General features: G+C 46.9%; 1 protein-coding gene and 1 non-coding gene across 2 annotated transcripts in view; both read left to right on the top strand.

The window, feature by feature from the left end:
• The window catches only part of INTS3 (integrator complex subunit 3), a 52,516-nt gene that overhangs the window by 18,205 nt on the left and 16,611 nt on the right, over positions 1–17,700 (top strand). The window contains exons 4-13 of the mRNA XM_066262065.1: positions 5,656–5,769; positions 5,936–6,020; positions 7,358–7,424; positions 10,052–10,196; positions 11,536–11,665; positions 12,976–13,073; positions 14,286–14,477; positions 15,393–15,480; positions 15,970–16,049; positions 16,601–16,692. Coding sequence (XP_066118162.1) covers positions 5,656–5,769; positions 5,936–6,020; positions 7,358–7,424; positions 10,052–10,196; positions 11,536–11,665; positions 12,976–13,073; positions 14,286–14,477; positions 15,393–15,480; positions 15,970–16,049; positions 16,601–16,692 — 1,091 coding nt within the window. The remainder of the gene's footprint in view (positions 1–5,655; positions 5,770–5,935; positions 6,021–7,357; positions 7,425–10,051; positions 10,197–11,535; positions 11,666–12,975; positions 13,074–14,285; positions 14,478–15,392; positions 15,481–15,969; positions 16,050–16,600; positions 16,693–17,700) is intronic.
• Positions 16,410–16,512, top strand: LOC136327376 (U6 spliceosomal RNA). The gene has a single exon (XR_010729610.1). It is a non-coding gene; the product is annotated as a U6 spliceosomal RNA (small nuclear RNA).

Genomic DNA, 17,700 nt, shown 5'->3' with positions numbered 1-17,700 from the left:
ATGTGCTTTGACTGTGGGCCTTCAGCAGACCGAGTAACCCCTTGCTGGAGCCAGCGACCTTGGCTCAAGCTGGTGAGCTTTTGCTCAAACCAGATGAGCCCGTGCTCAAGCTGGCGACTTCAGGGTCTCAAACCTGGGTCTTCCGCATCCCAGTCCGATATTCTATCCACTGCGCCACCGCCTGGTCAGGCTGACATTTTATTTTATTTTTTTTATTATTATTATTATTATTTTGTATTTCTCTGAAGTTGGAAATGAGAAGACAGTCAGACAGACTCCCACATGCGCCCGACCGGGATCCACCTAGCACGCCCACCAGGGGATGATGCTCTGCCCATCTTGGGGCGTAGCTCTGCCGCAATCAGAGCCATTCTAGTGCCTGAGGCAGAGGCCACAGAGCCATCCTCAGCACCCGGGCAAACGCTGCTCCAATGGTTGGCTGCGGGAGGGGAAGAGAGAGACAGAGAGGAAGGAGGGGGGGAGGGGTGGAGAAGCAGATGGGCGCATTTTTTTTATTTATTTATTCATTTTAGAGAGCAGAGGGAGAGAGAGAGAGACAGAGAGAGGGAGAGAGGAGAGATAGAGAGAGAGAAGGGGGGAGGAGCTGGAAGCATCAACTCCCATATATGCCTTGACCAGGCAAGCCCAGGGTTTTGAACCGGCGACCTCAACATTTCCAGGTTGACACTTTATCCACTGCGCCACCACAGGTCAGGCTGACATTTTATTTTAATACTGAGTTTATCAAGATTTTTAAAGACAAATGAATGTCTCCAACTTGGTGATGTTAGACCAGCCCCTCTATTTTAAAGAAATTGTTGGCAAAGATGGGGGTGAAGGGGTTGGGGTTAAGGTTTAATTTTCTCTTGTGTGGGTTACATAAATACAATTAAAGTCTCATTTAGTCATCTTAATGCAAAGTCATCTTGCTTGATGGTATTGTCTTTGTTTCAGGTGGAATCTAAATCAGCGAGGGTTAATCAGTAAATCTCAGTCAAGGTGGCAGGGTGTGTGGGGTATTTTAGTTCTTTGCCTGACCTGACAGTTACTCAGGGCTCTGCATTATGAATGCTTATTATATTGTGAATTTGGCCATCCAGATGCAGCAAAGGACTCGAGTACCTTGTCTTCTTTTCGCACTATGATTTCCCTGTGAGGCTGGCTTAGGCCCTTACCTTGGATCTCATTGCTGGTTGACAGCTGCATCAGGATTATATTCACACACTAAAGGTTTCTAAGTACATCTTCTGCCTGGGAGCCTCCTAGGCAGACAGGCCCCCAGGTCAGGTCTCTTTAGACAAAGAGGTGAAGATGGGGAAATAGGACAGTTTTAGGCAAGTGAGGAATTGTCAGTGACTCACTTAGAGACCTTGAGCCGGCTTAGATAATGGTGGAAGAAGAATTAGTGACATATCTCCCATTGTGCTTTGATCCTTCTCCCTAAAAGGGTGATTATATTGTGAAATACTTCTGTCCTGGAGAAATTTTAGCTGGGAGTTACTGATGAGGACTGATCCTAATGTTTTGTTTTAGGCTTCAGCTTAAAACAAGGGGAGTGTTTTCTAAGGGTTTATTTGGGGTTAATTCTGTCTCTGGAACAGAAGCTACAGGATGGATTGGAAAATCAGTTTTCCTGCATCCTCACAGGGGATAAAGGGTAGTAGAAACTAAGTCTTGTGCCTGACTGGTGGTGTCACAGTGGAAAAGCATTGACTTGGGACATTGAGGTTTCAAGTTTGAAAGCCTGAGGTCACTGGCTTGAGTGTGGGGTCGCTGGCTTGAGCATAGAATCATCGACATGAACCCATGGTCACTGGCTTGAGTCCGAAGGTCACTGACTTGAGCCCAAGGTCGTTGGCTTGAGCAAGGGGTTACTGGCTTGGCTGGCCCCCAGTCAAGGCATGTATGAGAAGCAATCATCGAACAACTAAATTGCTTCAACTACGAGTTGATGCTTCTAATCTCTCTCCTCCTGTCTGTCTCTCTCTTGTGCATGAAAAAAAAAGAAACCAAGTCTTGAACATAGCAGAAATTTGCTCTCAGAAGGTGAGGTGTTGAGCCTCTATCAGGTGCCTAGGCTCAAAGAGTTAGGGCCAGCTCTCTCTATGACTTCTTTTTTTTTTTTTTTTTTTTCTTTTCATTTTTTCATTTTTCTGAAGCTGGAAACGGGGAGAGACAGTCAGACAGACTCCCGCATGCGCCCGACCGGGATCCACCCGGCACGCCCACCAGGGGCGACGCTCTGCCCACCAGGGGGCGATGCTCTGCCCATCCTGGGCGTCGCCATGTTGCGACCAGAGCCACTCTAGCGCCTGGGGCAGAGGCCACGGAGCCATCCCCAGCGCCCGGGCCATCTCTGCTCCAATGGAGCCCTGGCTGCGGGAGGGGAAGAGAGAGACAGAGAGGAAGGCGCGGCGGAGGGGTGGAGAAGCAAATGGGCGCTTCTCCTGTGTGCCCTGGCCGGGAATCGAACCCGGGTCCTCCGCACGCTAGGCCGACGCTCTACCGCTGAGCCAACCGGCCAGGGCTATGACCCCTCCGCCGCGCCTTCCTCTCTGTCTCTCTCTTCCCCTCCCGCAGCCAGGGCTCCATTGGAGCAGAGATGGCCCGGGCACTGGGGATGGCTCCTCGGCCTCTGCCCCAGGCGCTAGAGTGGCTCTGGTCGCAACATGGCGACGCCCAGGATGGGCAGAGCATCACCCCATGGTGGGCAGAGCTTCGCCCCATGGTGGGCGTGCCGGGTGGATCCCGGTCGGGCGCATGCGGGAGTCTGTCTGACTGTCTCTCCCTGTTTCCAGCTTCAGAAAAGAAAATGCAAAAAAAAAAAAAAAAAAAAAAAAAGGTAACTCAGTTAAGCAGAAAACAGATCAAGTATTGATCAAGTATTGGTGGAGAGTGGAATATGCATGGGGTGGGTTTTGTTCCAGTTGTACCCTCTTGACTTATATCTGCCCTCTTAGCAGCTCTTATAATGTGTGTGTGTGTGTATGTATATATATATATATTTTAGTTTAGTTATTTCTTAGTTGATGTCTGAACTGAATAGCTGGGGGAAGGCCTGGCTGAAGGACTGTGATGAGAAGAGAGGCTAAGTTGGAGGTCTTAGCTTCTGTGCAGGCTCTAGCAGTCAGCAGATAAAGGGAAGGTTCTAACCGCAATGCCAAGGTATCTTCACCAAGGGGTTAAGGACCCAGACCCTGGTAGTTCTTGGTCCAGATATAGTTCTTTAAGTAAGTGCCACCAGAACGTTGGGGGCAATGAGGGCCACGGCTCGAATACCTACTCTCAATAGAGTCAGGATGGATATGCTACCACAGTGCCATCCTGTCACCTTTCCCTTCCATTCCTCTGAGATTCTCTTTTCTGGTCCCCACTGAGGTTTTTCCCCCATGTATATATCTTCCGAGCCAGTCAGCAAACTGGCATAGAAGTTGGTGAGAAAACTGGCAGCATCAGGAATAGGGTGATCCTGGTACCCAGCTGCGATGTGTCACTAGCAGTTGCGGTTGATAAAGTCCCAGATGGAGCATGGAAGTAGGCAGACAATATCTGCTTGCTTCCTCTGACCCTTTGTCTGCTGAGAGACTTGTCATCCATCTTGGTTTTGGGTCTATTCTGCATTTCTGGGATTTCTGCTTTTGTTTGAATAGATAGGACTCGTCTCTGTTTAGTAGCATTTCTCTCTGTCTTTGGTCTGACATAGATTTTTTTCTTTTGCCTCCCTCATCCTATCTGTGCATTCTGTGGCTCACACCTCTGGGGTAGGTTCCAAGTCTAAACTGCTAACATTTACTGACTGCATGTTGGTAGTAGTTCACTGGGTCCCTTATCTCTTTCTTGTTCCTTTCTTTGCTTGTACTTTTGATCTCCCTGCCCTCCTCCCAAATGGAGTCAGAGGATAATCAAATTCTCCTTTGGTTATGAAAAGTTTGTCACACATGGTGGGATTCCTTAAGTTGGTATTTTCAGCACTTAGGATGAGAAATATAGTAGTCTCAAAGCCACCACGAACCCTTTGCCATCCCCAGCAGCCTCCTCTTTTAGGTATTTCTAACAGCAGGATAGGGGTAATTAAGAGCATGGAATCTACGGCCCTGGCAGGTTGACTCAGTGGCCTGGTGTGTGGACATCCGGGTTCGATCCCCCATCAGGGCACCCATGAGAAGTGACCATCTGCTTCTCTTCCCCTCACTCTCCCCCTTCTCTTTCTCTTCTCCTCCCGCTGCCAGAGGCTTGATTGGTTTGAGTGTCGGCTCCAGGCACTGAGGATAGCTTAGTTGATTCGAGCATAGGCCCTAGACAGAGGTTGTTGGGTGGGTCCCCATCTGGGGCGTATGCGGAAAGTCTGTCTCTCTGTCTTCCCTCCTCTCACTTAAAAACAAAACAGAATAAAGAACACAGTATGGAATCAAGAAGTAGACAGTCTGTACTTGAATCCTGGTTCTTCCTTTTATTTCTTATGTGACATAGGTCAAGTTATTTTCATCTCATTAAGCCTGTTTTCTCATCTGTAAACACAAATAATAACAAATAGTACATATTTTAAAGGGTTGTTATGTAATTAAAATGCAATAATATATATAATTCAAATGCATTATAATTGCTGTTATAATTACTATTATGGTTGATGCCACCCTTCTGCTGGCCTTCCGAGGTTGTGAAATACTTTGCTACCTACCTACTTTTACACTTGTGCTGAGACCCTGACAGCCCAGAACTCAGCAGGCTAAGGAGGTTGCTAATGAGGTCCCCTAAGGTATTCCTTAAGATCAGGTGAGAAAAGCTCTAGGGAGAAGGGAATCAGAGGAAATTGGAATGGCCTCCCTCACCTACCCCAGGGGTGAGTATGTACAAGGACCCCTCCTTTTTCAATACTTGGCAGAAGCAAAGGGCAGCCTGGAGAAAAGAAGAAAGACATTTAGTTAAGGTAGTTCAGTTTGGTTCTGCCTTTTTTTTGGGGGGGGGACCCAGGTCCCTGGATCCTCTTCCTTTCATACTTCTAGCCCTTTGCTTCATCTGGTTGGGTCAGTACAGGTTTAAAAACTGCTTTGTGATCCTTTCTGGCTTGTTCAACCAAACCCATTCTGCATTGACCTTTTACTGGCAGATGAAAAGCAGATGGCCTCCACCTGGTTTTGCTCAGCTTGTGGCATCAAACAGTGTGACATTTCCTAAGGAGGAACTTGGGACAGGGGCCTTTTCTTTTTTTAATTTATTCATTTTAGAGAGGGGGAAGAGCAGGAAGCATCAGCTCACATAAGTGCCTTGACCAGGCAAGCCCAGGGTTTTGATCTGATGACCTCAGCGTTCCAGGTTGACGCTTTATCCACTGCGCCACCACAAGTCAGGCCACAGGGGGCCTTTCTTAGCAGGCTTTTCTGCCTTATTAGAGAATAGCTCAGTCTGCCTCCCCACCACACACACACCCTATGTGATGAAGCAAGGGGATAGGTTTGGGATGGAGGAGCCCAGTGGAAGAATAGCGTCTAGAGTCGAAAGTCTTTCATTGCCATTGCATTTTCATTTCTGTTTGGCACTCCTGGTACCTTTGTCTCATCCTTAGATTTGTTAAGTTGAAGAGTCCAGGGCGCCACCCATGGGTGGGTCAGGAGCAGATCCTCAGTTTGCTGGCTGCTCACAAACCTCTCTTTTCAGTGTTACCGGGACTTGGCTCTGGTGAGTCGGGACGGCATGAATATTGTTCTGAATAAAATCAACCAGATACTTATGGAGAAATACTTGAAGTTGCAGGACACCTGTCGTACTCAGGTAAGGCCAGAAGGAAAAGAGAAATCCAGCACAAAGAAAGAACAGAGGAGGAGTCAGGGGTAACATACTCCCGCCTTTGTACATCTAAATTTGAATGTTATTGGATTAGTCCATTTCTCAAATTCCTAGGCCCTTCTCTTCATCTCTTTTTTCCTTTCTCCTTTAGTTGGTGTGGTTGGTACGGGAACTAGTGAAGAGTGGGGTTCTGGGAGCTGATGGTGTTTGCATGACATTCATGAAGCAGATTGCTGGTGAGTTTGATGGCAAGAGCATAAAGAAGAAAGGAGCGGAGCCCAAAGACTAAATCCAGGCAATGAAGAATGATTAAGTGCCTAAGGGGCTTGATTCCTAGGTCATTCAGACTGTCTTTCTGACATAAGCATCTTCTAGTCAAATATGCTGAAGAAATTGAAAAATCACAGGGGGCCTTTTGAAGCAATAAGCCTTGCCTCATTTTCCTTCCTGCCAGACTCGGAGCCTGACACAGACTAGTTGGCCTGTTTTATCTAGTCGTCTCTGGGGTTTCGTGGTGTGTTGGACCTGCAAGGATCTGGAAGGAATGGGGAGAGAAAAGAGGACAAATAATTTGTTCTCATCACATTATGCTTTCAGAAACACAGACATCTTCCTTGGCTCCACCTCCATGTTCTGAGTACTTGCTCCCTAATAATATGATATCTGATTAGGGTCAGTTTGAGGGCTGAACTATGTCACAGACCAGACCCTGACATTTAGGTTTTATTATCTTCTTGGCATCAGTGACATTTGTCTAAGCCACTGAATATCTAAGAGGCCTGCCTGTGCTAACTTCTTCTGCTCTCAAGATCACGTGTGTTTGTTTAAAAATGACCCTGCCTCCCTTCACCATTGCCCATTGGTTCTTTGCCTTTTCTTTTGGATTTTATATAACGCAGATGCTCCTGTTTTGATGTGTATAAACCTTAATCTATGTGAACATTGAATTTTTAAAATAGGACCTGGGGTAAGACATAGCATTGTGCTGGCTATTTTTATCCACTCTCCTGGCATTTTCATTTCTGTTTGGCACTCCTGGTCCCTTTGTCTCATCCTTAGATTTTAGTCTGGCATTGCTGCATGTTAATTGTGCCCCAAGAAGTTCTATAGCCAGCCCCAAAGACTGTGATGCCTGGAAACAAGAAACCCTTGACCTGTCATGAGCCTGACACAGGATTTGGGACATCCAGATACTAGACTAAAGTTGTTACTAGCCACCTGTACCTCTCAAGCCCTATTTGAGATATCATCGTTTCTTTCCAACCATGGGCTTTTCATGTCTCCTTTCCAGACATTCCCTTACAAGGGTCAAAGTATTCTCACTCTTAATTCTGAGTCTATGGAAAAATTGCAAGTCTAATTTCTAGAAGAATCCAGAACTTTCCCTTCCCTTCTCTCTGGAGACAAAGGGGGAAACTTTAAAGCCTGACAGAACAAAAGATAGTTTCCAACACTTAGAGAACATCAGTAATGGGATAACAGTTAGGGGTGCCCCAGCAGGATAGGTAAAGAAATGTGTATCTGAATAGCTAATTGGAACCATTCTGATTCTGTTTTCTCCTTTCTCAATCAGGTGGGGATGTAACTGCAAAAAATATCTGGTTGGCAGAAAGTGTTCTGGATATCCTAACAGAACAGAGGTAGAGTCTACCATGAAGGGTGTGGCGAGAGCCAGATATGGCCCTGGTTGTGAGTGTGGGAAATGGGGGTGAAAGGATTATATGAAGACTATTGGGTGGCCCCAACCACCTTAGGTTAGAGAGACTAAGGTGGGGGAGGGAGAGGCAATTGTATTGGCGCAAAGGAATTAATGCCATGATATGGCATTAGGGATGTAGGAGTGGGAGAGAAGTTTTTTAGCTGAAATAATCTCAGAGCCCAGGAAAAACTAGTTTCATCTGATAAGGGTTTATTTTTGATCCAGACCTCCTTGGAATGTTTATCTTTGTGGGGAGGGAGGGGAGAATGAGCTCAGCAGAATGGGGCCAGCCAAGGACCCAAGGCTGGCAGGTACCCCCTTTTTCCCTTCCGAGACTTTCCATCCAACCCATTCTCCTTTTGTTGAAGTGGCACAGGAGAGGTGGGGGTGAGGAGGTGCACGACCTGCTAGAGTTTACATATAGGGCTTGGAGGCTCCGGTGGGAGAGGGGGCGTAAGGGGGTATATTGGGTTTTTAACTGATTCTTTCCTTTCCCCATCAAAGTAAAGGACCAAAATTTTATGAGGGGTGTTCCATACCAGAACTTGTTTGGAGGTGAGGCCTTCCTCTTAGTCCTGTGGCCTCAGTTTTCCTATTGCTTGATTTCAGAGTCTCTTTCTGAATGAGGACACCAAAGTAGTCAAATAATTGAGAGGGCTAATAGAATCCATATTTCCTACATTTAGAATAATGGACCTCCGCCCTTATTCACACTTGAAAAAGAAGGCTGTGTTCTGTTCAGGCTTGAGAGCTATGCCAAGTCTGTTGTGCAGTGCCCCCTAGTGCCCTCGGCACACGTCCCGCTGCAGGCCTTTCCTCCGGTCTCTTTGGTACTGTGGCACAGCTCATGAGACCCTAGCCACGTTTTTTACCAGGCCTCTGCTTCTCTTAGGTCTCTCTGCAGAGGGTCTGTGTTCTGGACAGAGGGTCTCCCATTCTTCTCTCCTTCTCTTCATTACCCCATCCCAGGATTCAGATACATTCATCACTTCTGTTAGCAATCTTCCTAAAAAGTGATGTTTCTCATTTTGTTCCTGATGTCAGTTACCTCCTGTTCCCATACCTTAAAGCTAAATTTCCCTCCTTTGGGCAGTTAGAGCAGTGGTCCCTAACCTTTTTTTGGGCCACAGACCGGTTTAATGTCAGAAAATATTTTCACGGACCGGCCTTTAGGGTGGGACGGATAAATGTATCACATGACTGAGACAAGCGTCAAGAGTGAGTCTTAGACAGATGTAACAGAGGGAATCTGGTCATTTTTAAAAAATAAAACATCGTTCAGACTTAAATATAAATAAAATGGAAATAATGTAAATTATTTATTCTTTCTCTGCGGACAGGTACCAAATGGCCCCGGGGGTTGGGGACCACTGAGTTAGAGTGCAGTCTCTGTACAAGTGTCAGATAACTGTCCTACCTCTTCTCTGTCCTCCAAAATACATCCTTTGGTGCAAGTCCCTAGAAGTCTGAAAGTGTCCTCTTTCACACCCTCGTTTTCCCTCCCTCCCTCCCTCCCTCCCTCCCTCCCTCCCTTCCAGTTGTTTCTAGGGCTGTGGAATTAAAAGGTAGCAGGCAGGGAGAGGACCCTCCCCCGTGTCCTTGGCTGTTGCTTTCACTCTGTGCACGGGAAAAGGCCGGAGTCTCTTAATTAGGTAGCTTGGGAGCTTTTCCGGAATCAGGATGTTCCCTGGTTGGATAATTAAACTCCCAGTCTTCCTCTGGTTCCCTCCTTCCAGCAGAGGTGCAAGAGCTGTTACAAACTACTTGCTTGGGGAAGACAGTTCCCCAATTTTGGCACTTCGAGACAGCATTGGAGTTTTTTAAATTTCCCCACTGTGCCTTTCTACCCCTTCTAAAGCAGCAGGACACTCGATTCTTTCATTAGCCTGTTTTCCCCCGAGAAATTCTAAATTCCTGGGAAAATGGGTGTTGCCATTGAAAATCAAGTTCTTTTCAGGTTGTGATTTAGGGTAGGTGACTCATTGTTTGAGAGAGAAAAGGAGCCAGGGAGAGGTTTGTGGCATGGTGGGCCACTAATGGAGCATGATTGGAGGGCTTGAACAATGTGTTCTGAGACCTCTAAGGTCCTCCAAGTATCTCGGTAATCCCCAGAGGTCCTCCGACTGCATTTGAAGAACTGCTGACTTAGGGATGCTTACAACTGTTTTCCCCCATATCTGAGCCATGCAGAAGCTATGGCCTATCTCCGTCTGTAGTGCCTCACACATCCTTGGCACACGAGAGGCACAAGTGAATGTTTGAATGAGTGAGTCAACAAACAGAATTATTTTATTGGAAGCTGAGTAGTTAATGTGGTAAAGAGAAATTGCCTTCATCAGCCTTCATCTTTATTGGGCACTTAATAGAGTAGTAGGAATTGTCCCCACTTTTGCTAATTGATAGTCCTAGATAAAGATAGCATGAGCAAGCAATCAAGGAACCAAAGAATCTATTACCAGTGTTAATCGTCAGACATTTCTAATAAGGTCCCGGAACCAAGTATGGTGTGAATTGGGAAGGGTGGAGAGGTGTAGACAGTGCAGATGCCAGCGTCTTCCCTCCCTGCAGGGAGTGGGTGTTGAAGAGCAGCATCCTCATTGCCATGGCCGTTTATACATACCTCCGCCTCATTGTGGACCACCATGGGACTTCCCAGCTTCAGACCCTGAGGCAGAAGGAAGTGGACTTCTGCATCTCACTGCTTCGGGAACGGGTGAGGACAACACGACACGGAGGAATGAAGCCCAGGACAGGACACCTCTATGGTTTTTATACAGTGAACCTGGGCCAGAGATGTCATGTTGGAATGATGGGGGTGGTTTAAAGTCTGATATTTTTTTCATTTTTCTATGACAGATGACAGTAAAAGGGTAGGGGAATCAGTGTAGAATGACTCTAGTTCCAAGAAATGCTGCCTGTTACCCTCTGGCATCCTCAGGATTTTCCTGGTCAGTTCATGGACACTTGTACACCACCAACACAAGCTGTCCCCGTATGCTCACTTCGTCGTCCCCCATACCTACCTACCTAGGTAATTGCCTGGTCAGGTGGGATTATGAATTGTCCACTATAAGATCTCCCAACAGTGACTGATTCTAGGGCTATATTCTCTAATGTAGTAGCCTCTAGCCACATATGGCAATTTAAATTAAAATTAGACAAAAATTTTAAATTCAGTTCCTCAGTTGAATTAGCCACATCTTTTTTTTCTTTACAGAGACAGAGAGTCAGAGAGAGGGATAGACAGGGACAGACAGACAGGAATGGAGAGATGAGAAGCATCAATCATTAGTTTTTCGTTGCGCATTGCGACACCTTAGTTGCTCATTGATTGCTTTCTCATATGTGCCTTGAACGTGGGCCTTCAGCAGACCGAGTAACCCCTTGCTCGAGCCAGTGACCTTGGGCTCAAGCTGGTGAGCTTTTGCTCAAACCAGATGAGCCTGCGCTCAAGCTGGCAACCTCGGGGTGTCGAACCTGGGTCTTCCGCATCCCAGTCCAACGCTCTATCCACTGCGCCACCGCCTGGTCAGGCTGAATTAGCCACATCTTAAGTGTTCATTAGCTACATGAGGTTAATGGGTACCCTTTTGGACAGCACAGATACAGATTATTTGCATTACCACAGAATGTTCTCTTGTTTTGGGGTAAGGTATCTGGAGCTGTTTGTCAATCTTGTCCTTTTACACTTGATCCTTAGCCAAAAGGCCATGAAGCAATACCGACCCTATCCTTTTAAAATCTTAGTCTCTCTTGTCCTGGATTGAAACAATTCTGGGAGGAGAGGGTAAGACATTAATGTAAAAGCCAGCAGGGCTTCAGCAGTTTTTGGTAACCACTCATCCCTGATACCAGTTCTCAACCTCTAGCACTCTTCCCCACAATAGCTGGGAGCCAATCTCTTGGTTCCAGAAGAAATCATATAATCTCTTCGACCCTCTTTCCTTCCCTCCCTAGAACATGTTACTCCTTTGTCCTCCCTGTAGCAGGTAAACAATCCATGTTTTTATTCTCTTTCCTGTCTATACCCCCACCCCTGCCCTGCCATCAAGTTCATGGAATGTTTGATGATCGGCCGGGACCTCGTAAGACTACTTCAGAATGTTGCCAGGATACCAGAATTTGAACTGCTTTGGAAAGATATTATCCATAACCCTCAGGCCTTGAGTCCTCAGTTCACAGGTAAGGGCTGGGGTATGTTGTCCTTGTGAGGTTGGGAGGTCAGTATATATACACTGCTTGAATCAAGAGGGCAGAGTTTAGTGGGTTGGACAGGTTTTGGCAGTCAGATATAAAGCCTGGGACCAGGAAGGCTCTGCCAAGTACAACTGTATGTTGGAATGGCAGGTCTACCGAATAAGCTGTGTGGTTTCCAGACAGCCCCTATTTGGCGAGCTCCAGCTGCCATTATTCCTAAGAAAAACTGAGACAGAGAACTGGGACACTTCTCCTCCCCCTCTCCTGGCAGATGTTTGGCTCAGGAGGTGAGCTGATGACCAGTTTCCAGCTTAACTGAGTCCAGCAGGGGAGTCAGAGGTCAGCTCGTGGGACTGAGTCAGCAGAGGGACTGGAATTAGTCCTGTAAGAGAAGGCTCCTGGGAGCATTCTTGCCTCTGAATTCCAAGGGCCCAGCTTGGTCAAAATCCTCTTTGGGGGAAGGAAAGAGGCCCTGTGTGCCTCCTCTCTCAAGGTCCTCTCCACGTCCCTTTCTCCTTCTTGGGTTTCTGCTTATGGTCTGAACAATAACGATACAACTTTACTCCCCACCTCACCTCCAGTATGAACGTGTGTGTGCGCCTGTGTGTGTACACACAACCACAACATGAAAGCCATAGGCTAGCTCCTGGAAAATCAAGAAAGAAGAGGGAAAGTCCTGGTTCTATGTTATATTTTATAGCTCTTACATTGAACATGTATTGAGTCGTTTTAAATGCCACTGTGTGCCAAGCACATGTATGTTAACTCTTTTAATCCTCAGGACATCCCTGGAAGATGGATATTTACTTTCCATATTTATAGATAAGGAAAATACAGTTCTGGGAGATTAAGTAATCTTCCCAAAGGCACATAGCTGGTAAATGTCAGAGGCAGGATTTGGATCCAGGTCTGTCTGACTCCAGAGCTCATGCTTATGCTACAATATCACACTGATCATAGGACACAGTGATGGGACCGTCAGGAGCAGGAAGAGAGGCTAGGGTTTCCCGTATTTCCCCCTAACTTTCCCAAACATTGCCAACTGGAATAATTGAGTAGGAAGCTCTGGATGGCCAGTAGAAGAGAATTCATGTATCTTGGTCGTGGGGATGGTAGTTCATTGGAGTAGAACATACAGATGCTGGTTAGAACCCCCACTTGTACCTATGCTTGACCTCTCTTGGTCTTATCTTAGAATTTTTCCATGAGCAAGACCACTGGCCATCAGTACTTGGCCCCAGTTCCCCATTCCTGATCCTCAAGCTTCTCTCTTTTCCCTTTTATGCTTGACTCAGGTATCCTGCAGCTTCTTCAGTCAAGGACATCCCGAAAATTCCTAGCATGTCGTCTAACCCCAGACATGGAGACTAAGCTCCTCTTCATGACCTCCCGGGTAAGCACCCCTATTTAATCAGGAGATGTTGCAGGCACTACAGGCTTCTTCCTTCAGCCTGCTAGTCTGTCATTGATTACTCACTGGTGGTCAGGTGGGTGTCCTTGATCTACCTGGCATTGGGGGCAGGGTACTAAGAACTTAGATACAATGTTGAATAAGAGATCATTCCAGTTCTTTGAAGCTTCCAGTCTATCTAAAGCACTTATTAAACTAATAGTTGTAAACAGAGAGTATAATTGACAAGTGTGAAATATACTATAAAAGGGTAGAGTGAGGATGTTCATTCTGGAAAACCCACTGTTCCTCTGGGTGAACCATGAGCTCTCAGGGAGAGAGCTCTGGGTTTTGGTTTCCAAACATGGACTTACAGCAGAAATGCTTGAGGAACATGTTTCGTAAGCCATCCAGGAGAACTGTCTTGATCTGTGCTGTCCCATGTGGCAGACACTAGCCATGTGTTGCTATTTAAATAGTTAAAACTAAGTAACATTAAAAATTCAGTACCTCCATTGCAGTAGCTACATTTTAAGTGTTCAGTTGCAGCCAACATTGCACATAGTTCGGTTGGACAGTGTTGGTATAGATGTTTTTTGGTGTGTTTAACCCTTCTGCTCTGTGTTGGTTGAATTTTGGGGAATAGAAGAGGAAAACCAAATCCTTCTCCTTAATTAGTGTTGCTGTTTGTAACCACATAGAGTCTGTTTGGGGGAAGGACTTAACTGCCAGGAGGTCTGAGGTTCCAGGTACCTTGGAGAGTGATCCTGTTGGTCATTGTGTCAGAAAACTTTCAGTCAGTGCTAAATGGTGAGCAAGCTCAGCTCTTGTTCGCAAGGAACATTGTCTGCTGTTCATAAGTAGCTCAAACACTTAGAGGATTATGCTTCTGACTGGAGAATCCGTGACCAGCACAGGAATAAGGAGCCAAAAGTGGACTGCAGTTGCAGGTAATGTGACAGCGGGTCAGTGGTAAGAATAAATGCACCACTGGCACATGACTTTGAACATTTTTTAAATTTTAAATCAAGGAATATTTAAATTAAGTCTTCCCAAAGGAAGGGAGACTTGAGAGACAGTATTAGTTAATGAATAAATTGTAGGAAGAGATTGAGGTCTATTCTAGCTCATGCCTAGAGTTGAATAGTGTTCATTTTCCTCTGCTCAGAAACCCCACTGTCCTTTCCAAGTTTCTGCCAACATCCCCTCCCCCAGGTGCGGTTCGGTCAACAAAAGCGATACCAGGATTGGTTTCAGCGCCAGTACCTGTCAACCCCAGACAGTCAGTCTCTGCGCTGTGACCTCATTCGCTACATCTGTGGGGTTGTCCACCCTTCTAATGAAGTGCTGAGTTCAGATATCTTGCCCCGGTGGGCCATCATTGGTTGGCTGCTGACAACATGCACGGTGAGAGGCTGGACCATGGAGGCTCTGGGGTGGCGGAAGGTCCCTCTTCCCTCACGTCCACATATTCTCATGCTGCTTCTTGACTTTCTGAGCCCCCTGACCCCTAAAGGCCTTCTTTTACTCTCTGAATATTTCAGCCTTTGCTCCCCCTCCCTTCAAGTCTTTAGAAATTTATTTGCATTCGTTATTTCCCATCTGGACTTGAGGTTGAACAGGTTCATCTGTGCCTTTACTGCCAGCCCCCAAGCCTGGGTTTCCAGGCATCCCAGCTTCCAGAAACCACATATGGCTGTTTTTACTCTGATCCAGGGCTTCTGCTCCTCAGACCCTCACTTCCGTGCCTTTTGTCATCAAAAGGAGACTTCTCCAAAAGTAGTGAACGCACAGCGGAGCCATCTCCTTCTCAGGGTTTTCCTCCCGTGCTGGGGTGGGAAACTGTATGTTCCCTGGCATCTAGTTGCCCTCTGACCTCTTTTGACAAGGCTCCTGCTCCCCATCTGATAAGGTCCTTGGAATGTGCTGATTCAGATATAACAGCAGACTTATTCCTAGGGGGTCACGCCTGCAGGAATGTGCCTGGCAGGGCCAGCAAGGGTTTACATTAGTGCTGTGTCAGCTCAGGTGTGACCAGGGACTCCCAGGCCCAAGTGTCCTCCCTTATGGGATCAGGGTATATTCTACTGGAGGTGTGAACCCCCAGGTGAGCCTCAGCCCTGGGTTGGTGAGACTACAGGGGACTCACACTTGTATGTAGACTTGGGTGTCCCTCACCACTGTGAGGGCTCCACTCTGTCTCACTAGGAACTGAATTTCGTAGATGGAGCAGTAATTGTGGGCACTGGAATCTCTCTTGGGCTTCTGAAAGGAGGAGAGCTGGCTGATGAAACTAGCCCTCTTTTTTTCTCTCTCTTCTAGTCAAATGTCGCTGCCTCTAATGCCAAGCTGGCTTTGTTTTACGACTGGCTGTTCTTTAGCCCAGACAAGGATAGCATTATGAACATAGGTATGTGACCGAGACCGAGCAGCACCACTGTACCTCCCCACCCCCTGGTCTCAACAATAGCAGTCATAAATTGCAGGGCAGTGTGGAGTGGAGGCAGCTTATCTGGGAGCAGTTCCATTGTTTTTCCTCAGTGCTCCCTTGACCTAGAATGAAAGTTGTTTTGAGGAGGCCAAGCATACCCACCCTCTTTTTCCCTTAGCCTGATGCTTGGACTTCAGGGGAGTGGGGTGGGGTCTCTGCAATAAAAAGGCTACACCACATCCTGTTTCTCCTCTCCTACTGTTTCCCTCCTCCAAGATGAATACCGGAGACAGGGGAGATGAGGCCTACCAGCTGTTTTGGGGGTTGTCTGCTTTTGGATCTGGTCACGGGAACAGGGGGCAGGGATAGACACAGGTCTCTGGAACCATTCATATATACTGATCACTCGGTTTATGGAGCTGGGAACAGACTCTGATATGGGGCTCCCTTTAATCCCCCGTTCTCCAGAGCCAGCCATCCTGGTCATGCATCACTCCATGAAGCCCCACCCAGCCATCACTGCCACACTTCTGGACTTCATGTGCCGTGTAAGTGCCATTGCCCTCTTTTCTCCTCAAGCCTGGCTGAGCAGAGTGAAGTATGTGTCCCCTCTAGGTCAGTGAATAGGACTTCCCAGTGCCCCTTAACTGTGGGAACAGAAGTGGTCAGAGATCCCATTTCCCAAGTTAGTGAATGCTTCTCTCATTCCTGCCATCTCCAATTGGGTCTCCTCATGTTTCCATGAAGTTTCTCAACCTCAGGGATGATGACTTAACATCAAATCTGTTCTCCTTGAAGAGCAGCCAGATATAGTGACTTTCCCATTATAGCAGCCCGGAGCAGTTAGGAACATTTCAGTCCTTTCTGCAACAGTACTCAGTGTCCCCTGATCAAAACCAAAGCAGCTTTTGCTCTCTTCGGCAGTATGTACACTAACATTGGAACTATACAGAGGTTAGCATGGCCCTGTGCAAATATGACACGCAAATTCAGAAAGTGTTCTATATTTTAAAAAAAAAAACAGCTTTTAGATCTAGTTCAGCAGGACACTGGATGGAAAGCCCTGTGCTCATTCTTCCCTCCCCTTCTTTCCTTCCAGATCATTCCCAACTTCTATCCACCACTGGAGGGTCATGTGCGACAGGGTGTCTTTTCCTCCCTCAATCACATTGTGGAGAAACGGGTCTTGGCGTAAGGACTTTGTGTCTGTGGGGAGAAGGAAGGGTTGTTTTCCCATTTTTCACTAGGTGATGCACATCCAGATACTGTCAAATCACTGCTGACCCTTTACCTTGAGAAGTATAAAAAGTACTGTCTCACCCTGGCCTGATAGCTCAGTTGGTTAGAGTAACATCTCGATACACCAAGGGTTGTGGGCTTGTTCTCCAATCAGGGAGGGCACATACAAGAATCAACCAATGAATGCAAAGTAAGTGGGACAACAAATGATGTTTCTCTTTTTCTTTCCCTCCCTCTCTCCCTCTCACCCTATCTTCCTCTCCCTTCCTCTCTCGAAAATCACTTAAAAAAGAAAAGTACTGCTTCTACCTCAGACAGCTAGGCATACGTTCTCTTGACTCTTAGAGAAATGTCTCTCCTACCATAGTATTTCAAAGGGCTTCAGATGCTTTCTCTGTCCCCCAGTGACCATTTCTAAGAATCTGAGTGTAGCCCAGTTACACTGGTTGAGCAGAGCCCTGTCCCTTTACCTCCCCAGTTGAGTGAGAAGTGAGGAACTTTGGCCTGACCTGTGGTGGCAGAGTGGATGGAGTGTTGACCTGGAACACTGAGGTTGCCAGTTTGAAACCCTGGGCTTGCCTGGTTAAGGCACATACCACAAGCAGTCAAGCAATGAACAACTAAAATGAAGCTACTATGAGTTGACTCTTTTCGCTTCCCATCCCTTTCTCTCATCTCTTTGTAAAATCAATCAGTAAAAATCTTTAGCCTGACCAGGTGGTGGCACAGTGAATAGAGCCTCTACCTGGGATACAGGATACCCACGTTCGGAACCTCGAGGTCGCTGGCTTGAGCATGGGCTCACCAGCTTGAGTGCGGAGTCATGGGCTTGAGCGTGGGATCATAGACGTGACCCCATGGTCACTGGCTTGAGCCCAAAGATTGCTGGCTTGAAGTCCAAGGTCTCTGGCTTGAGCAAAGGGTCACTGGCTCAGCTGGAGCCCCCTGGTAAAGTCACGT

The sequence above is a fragment of the Saccopteryx bilineata genome, chromosome 2, assembly GCF_036850765.1.
Source record: "Saccopteryx bilineata isolate mSacBil1 chromosome 2, mSacBil1_pri_phased_curated, whole genome shotgun sequence".
NCBI classification, from domain to species: Eukaryota; Metazoa; Chordata; class Mammalia; order Chiroptera; family Emballonuridae; genus Saccopteryx; species Saccopteryx bilineata.
This window is presented reverse-complemented; position numbering and strand designations above follow the sequence as displayed.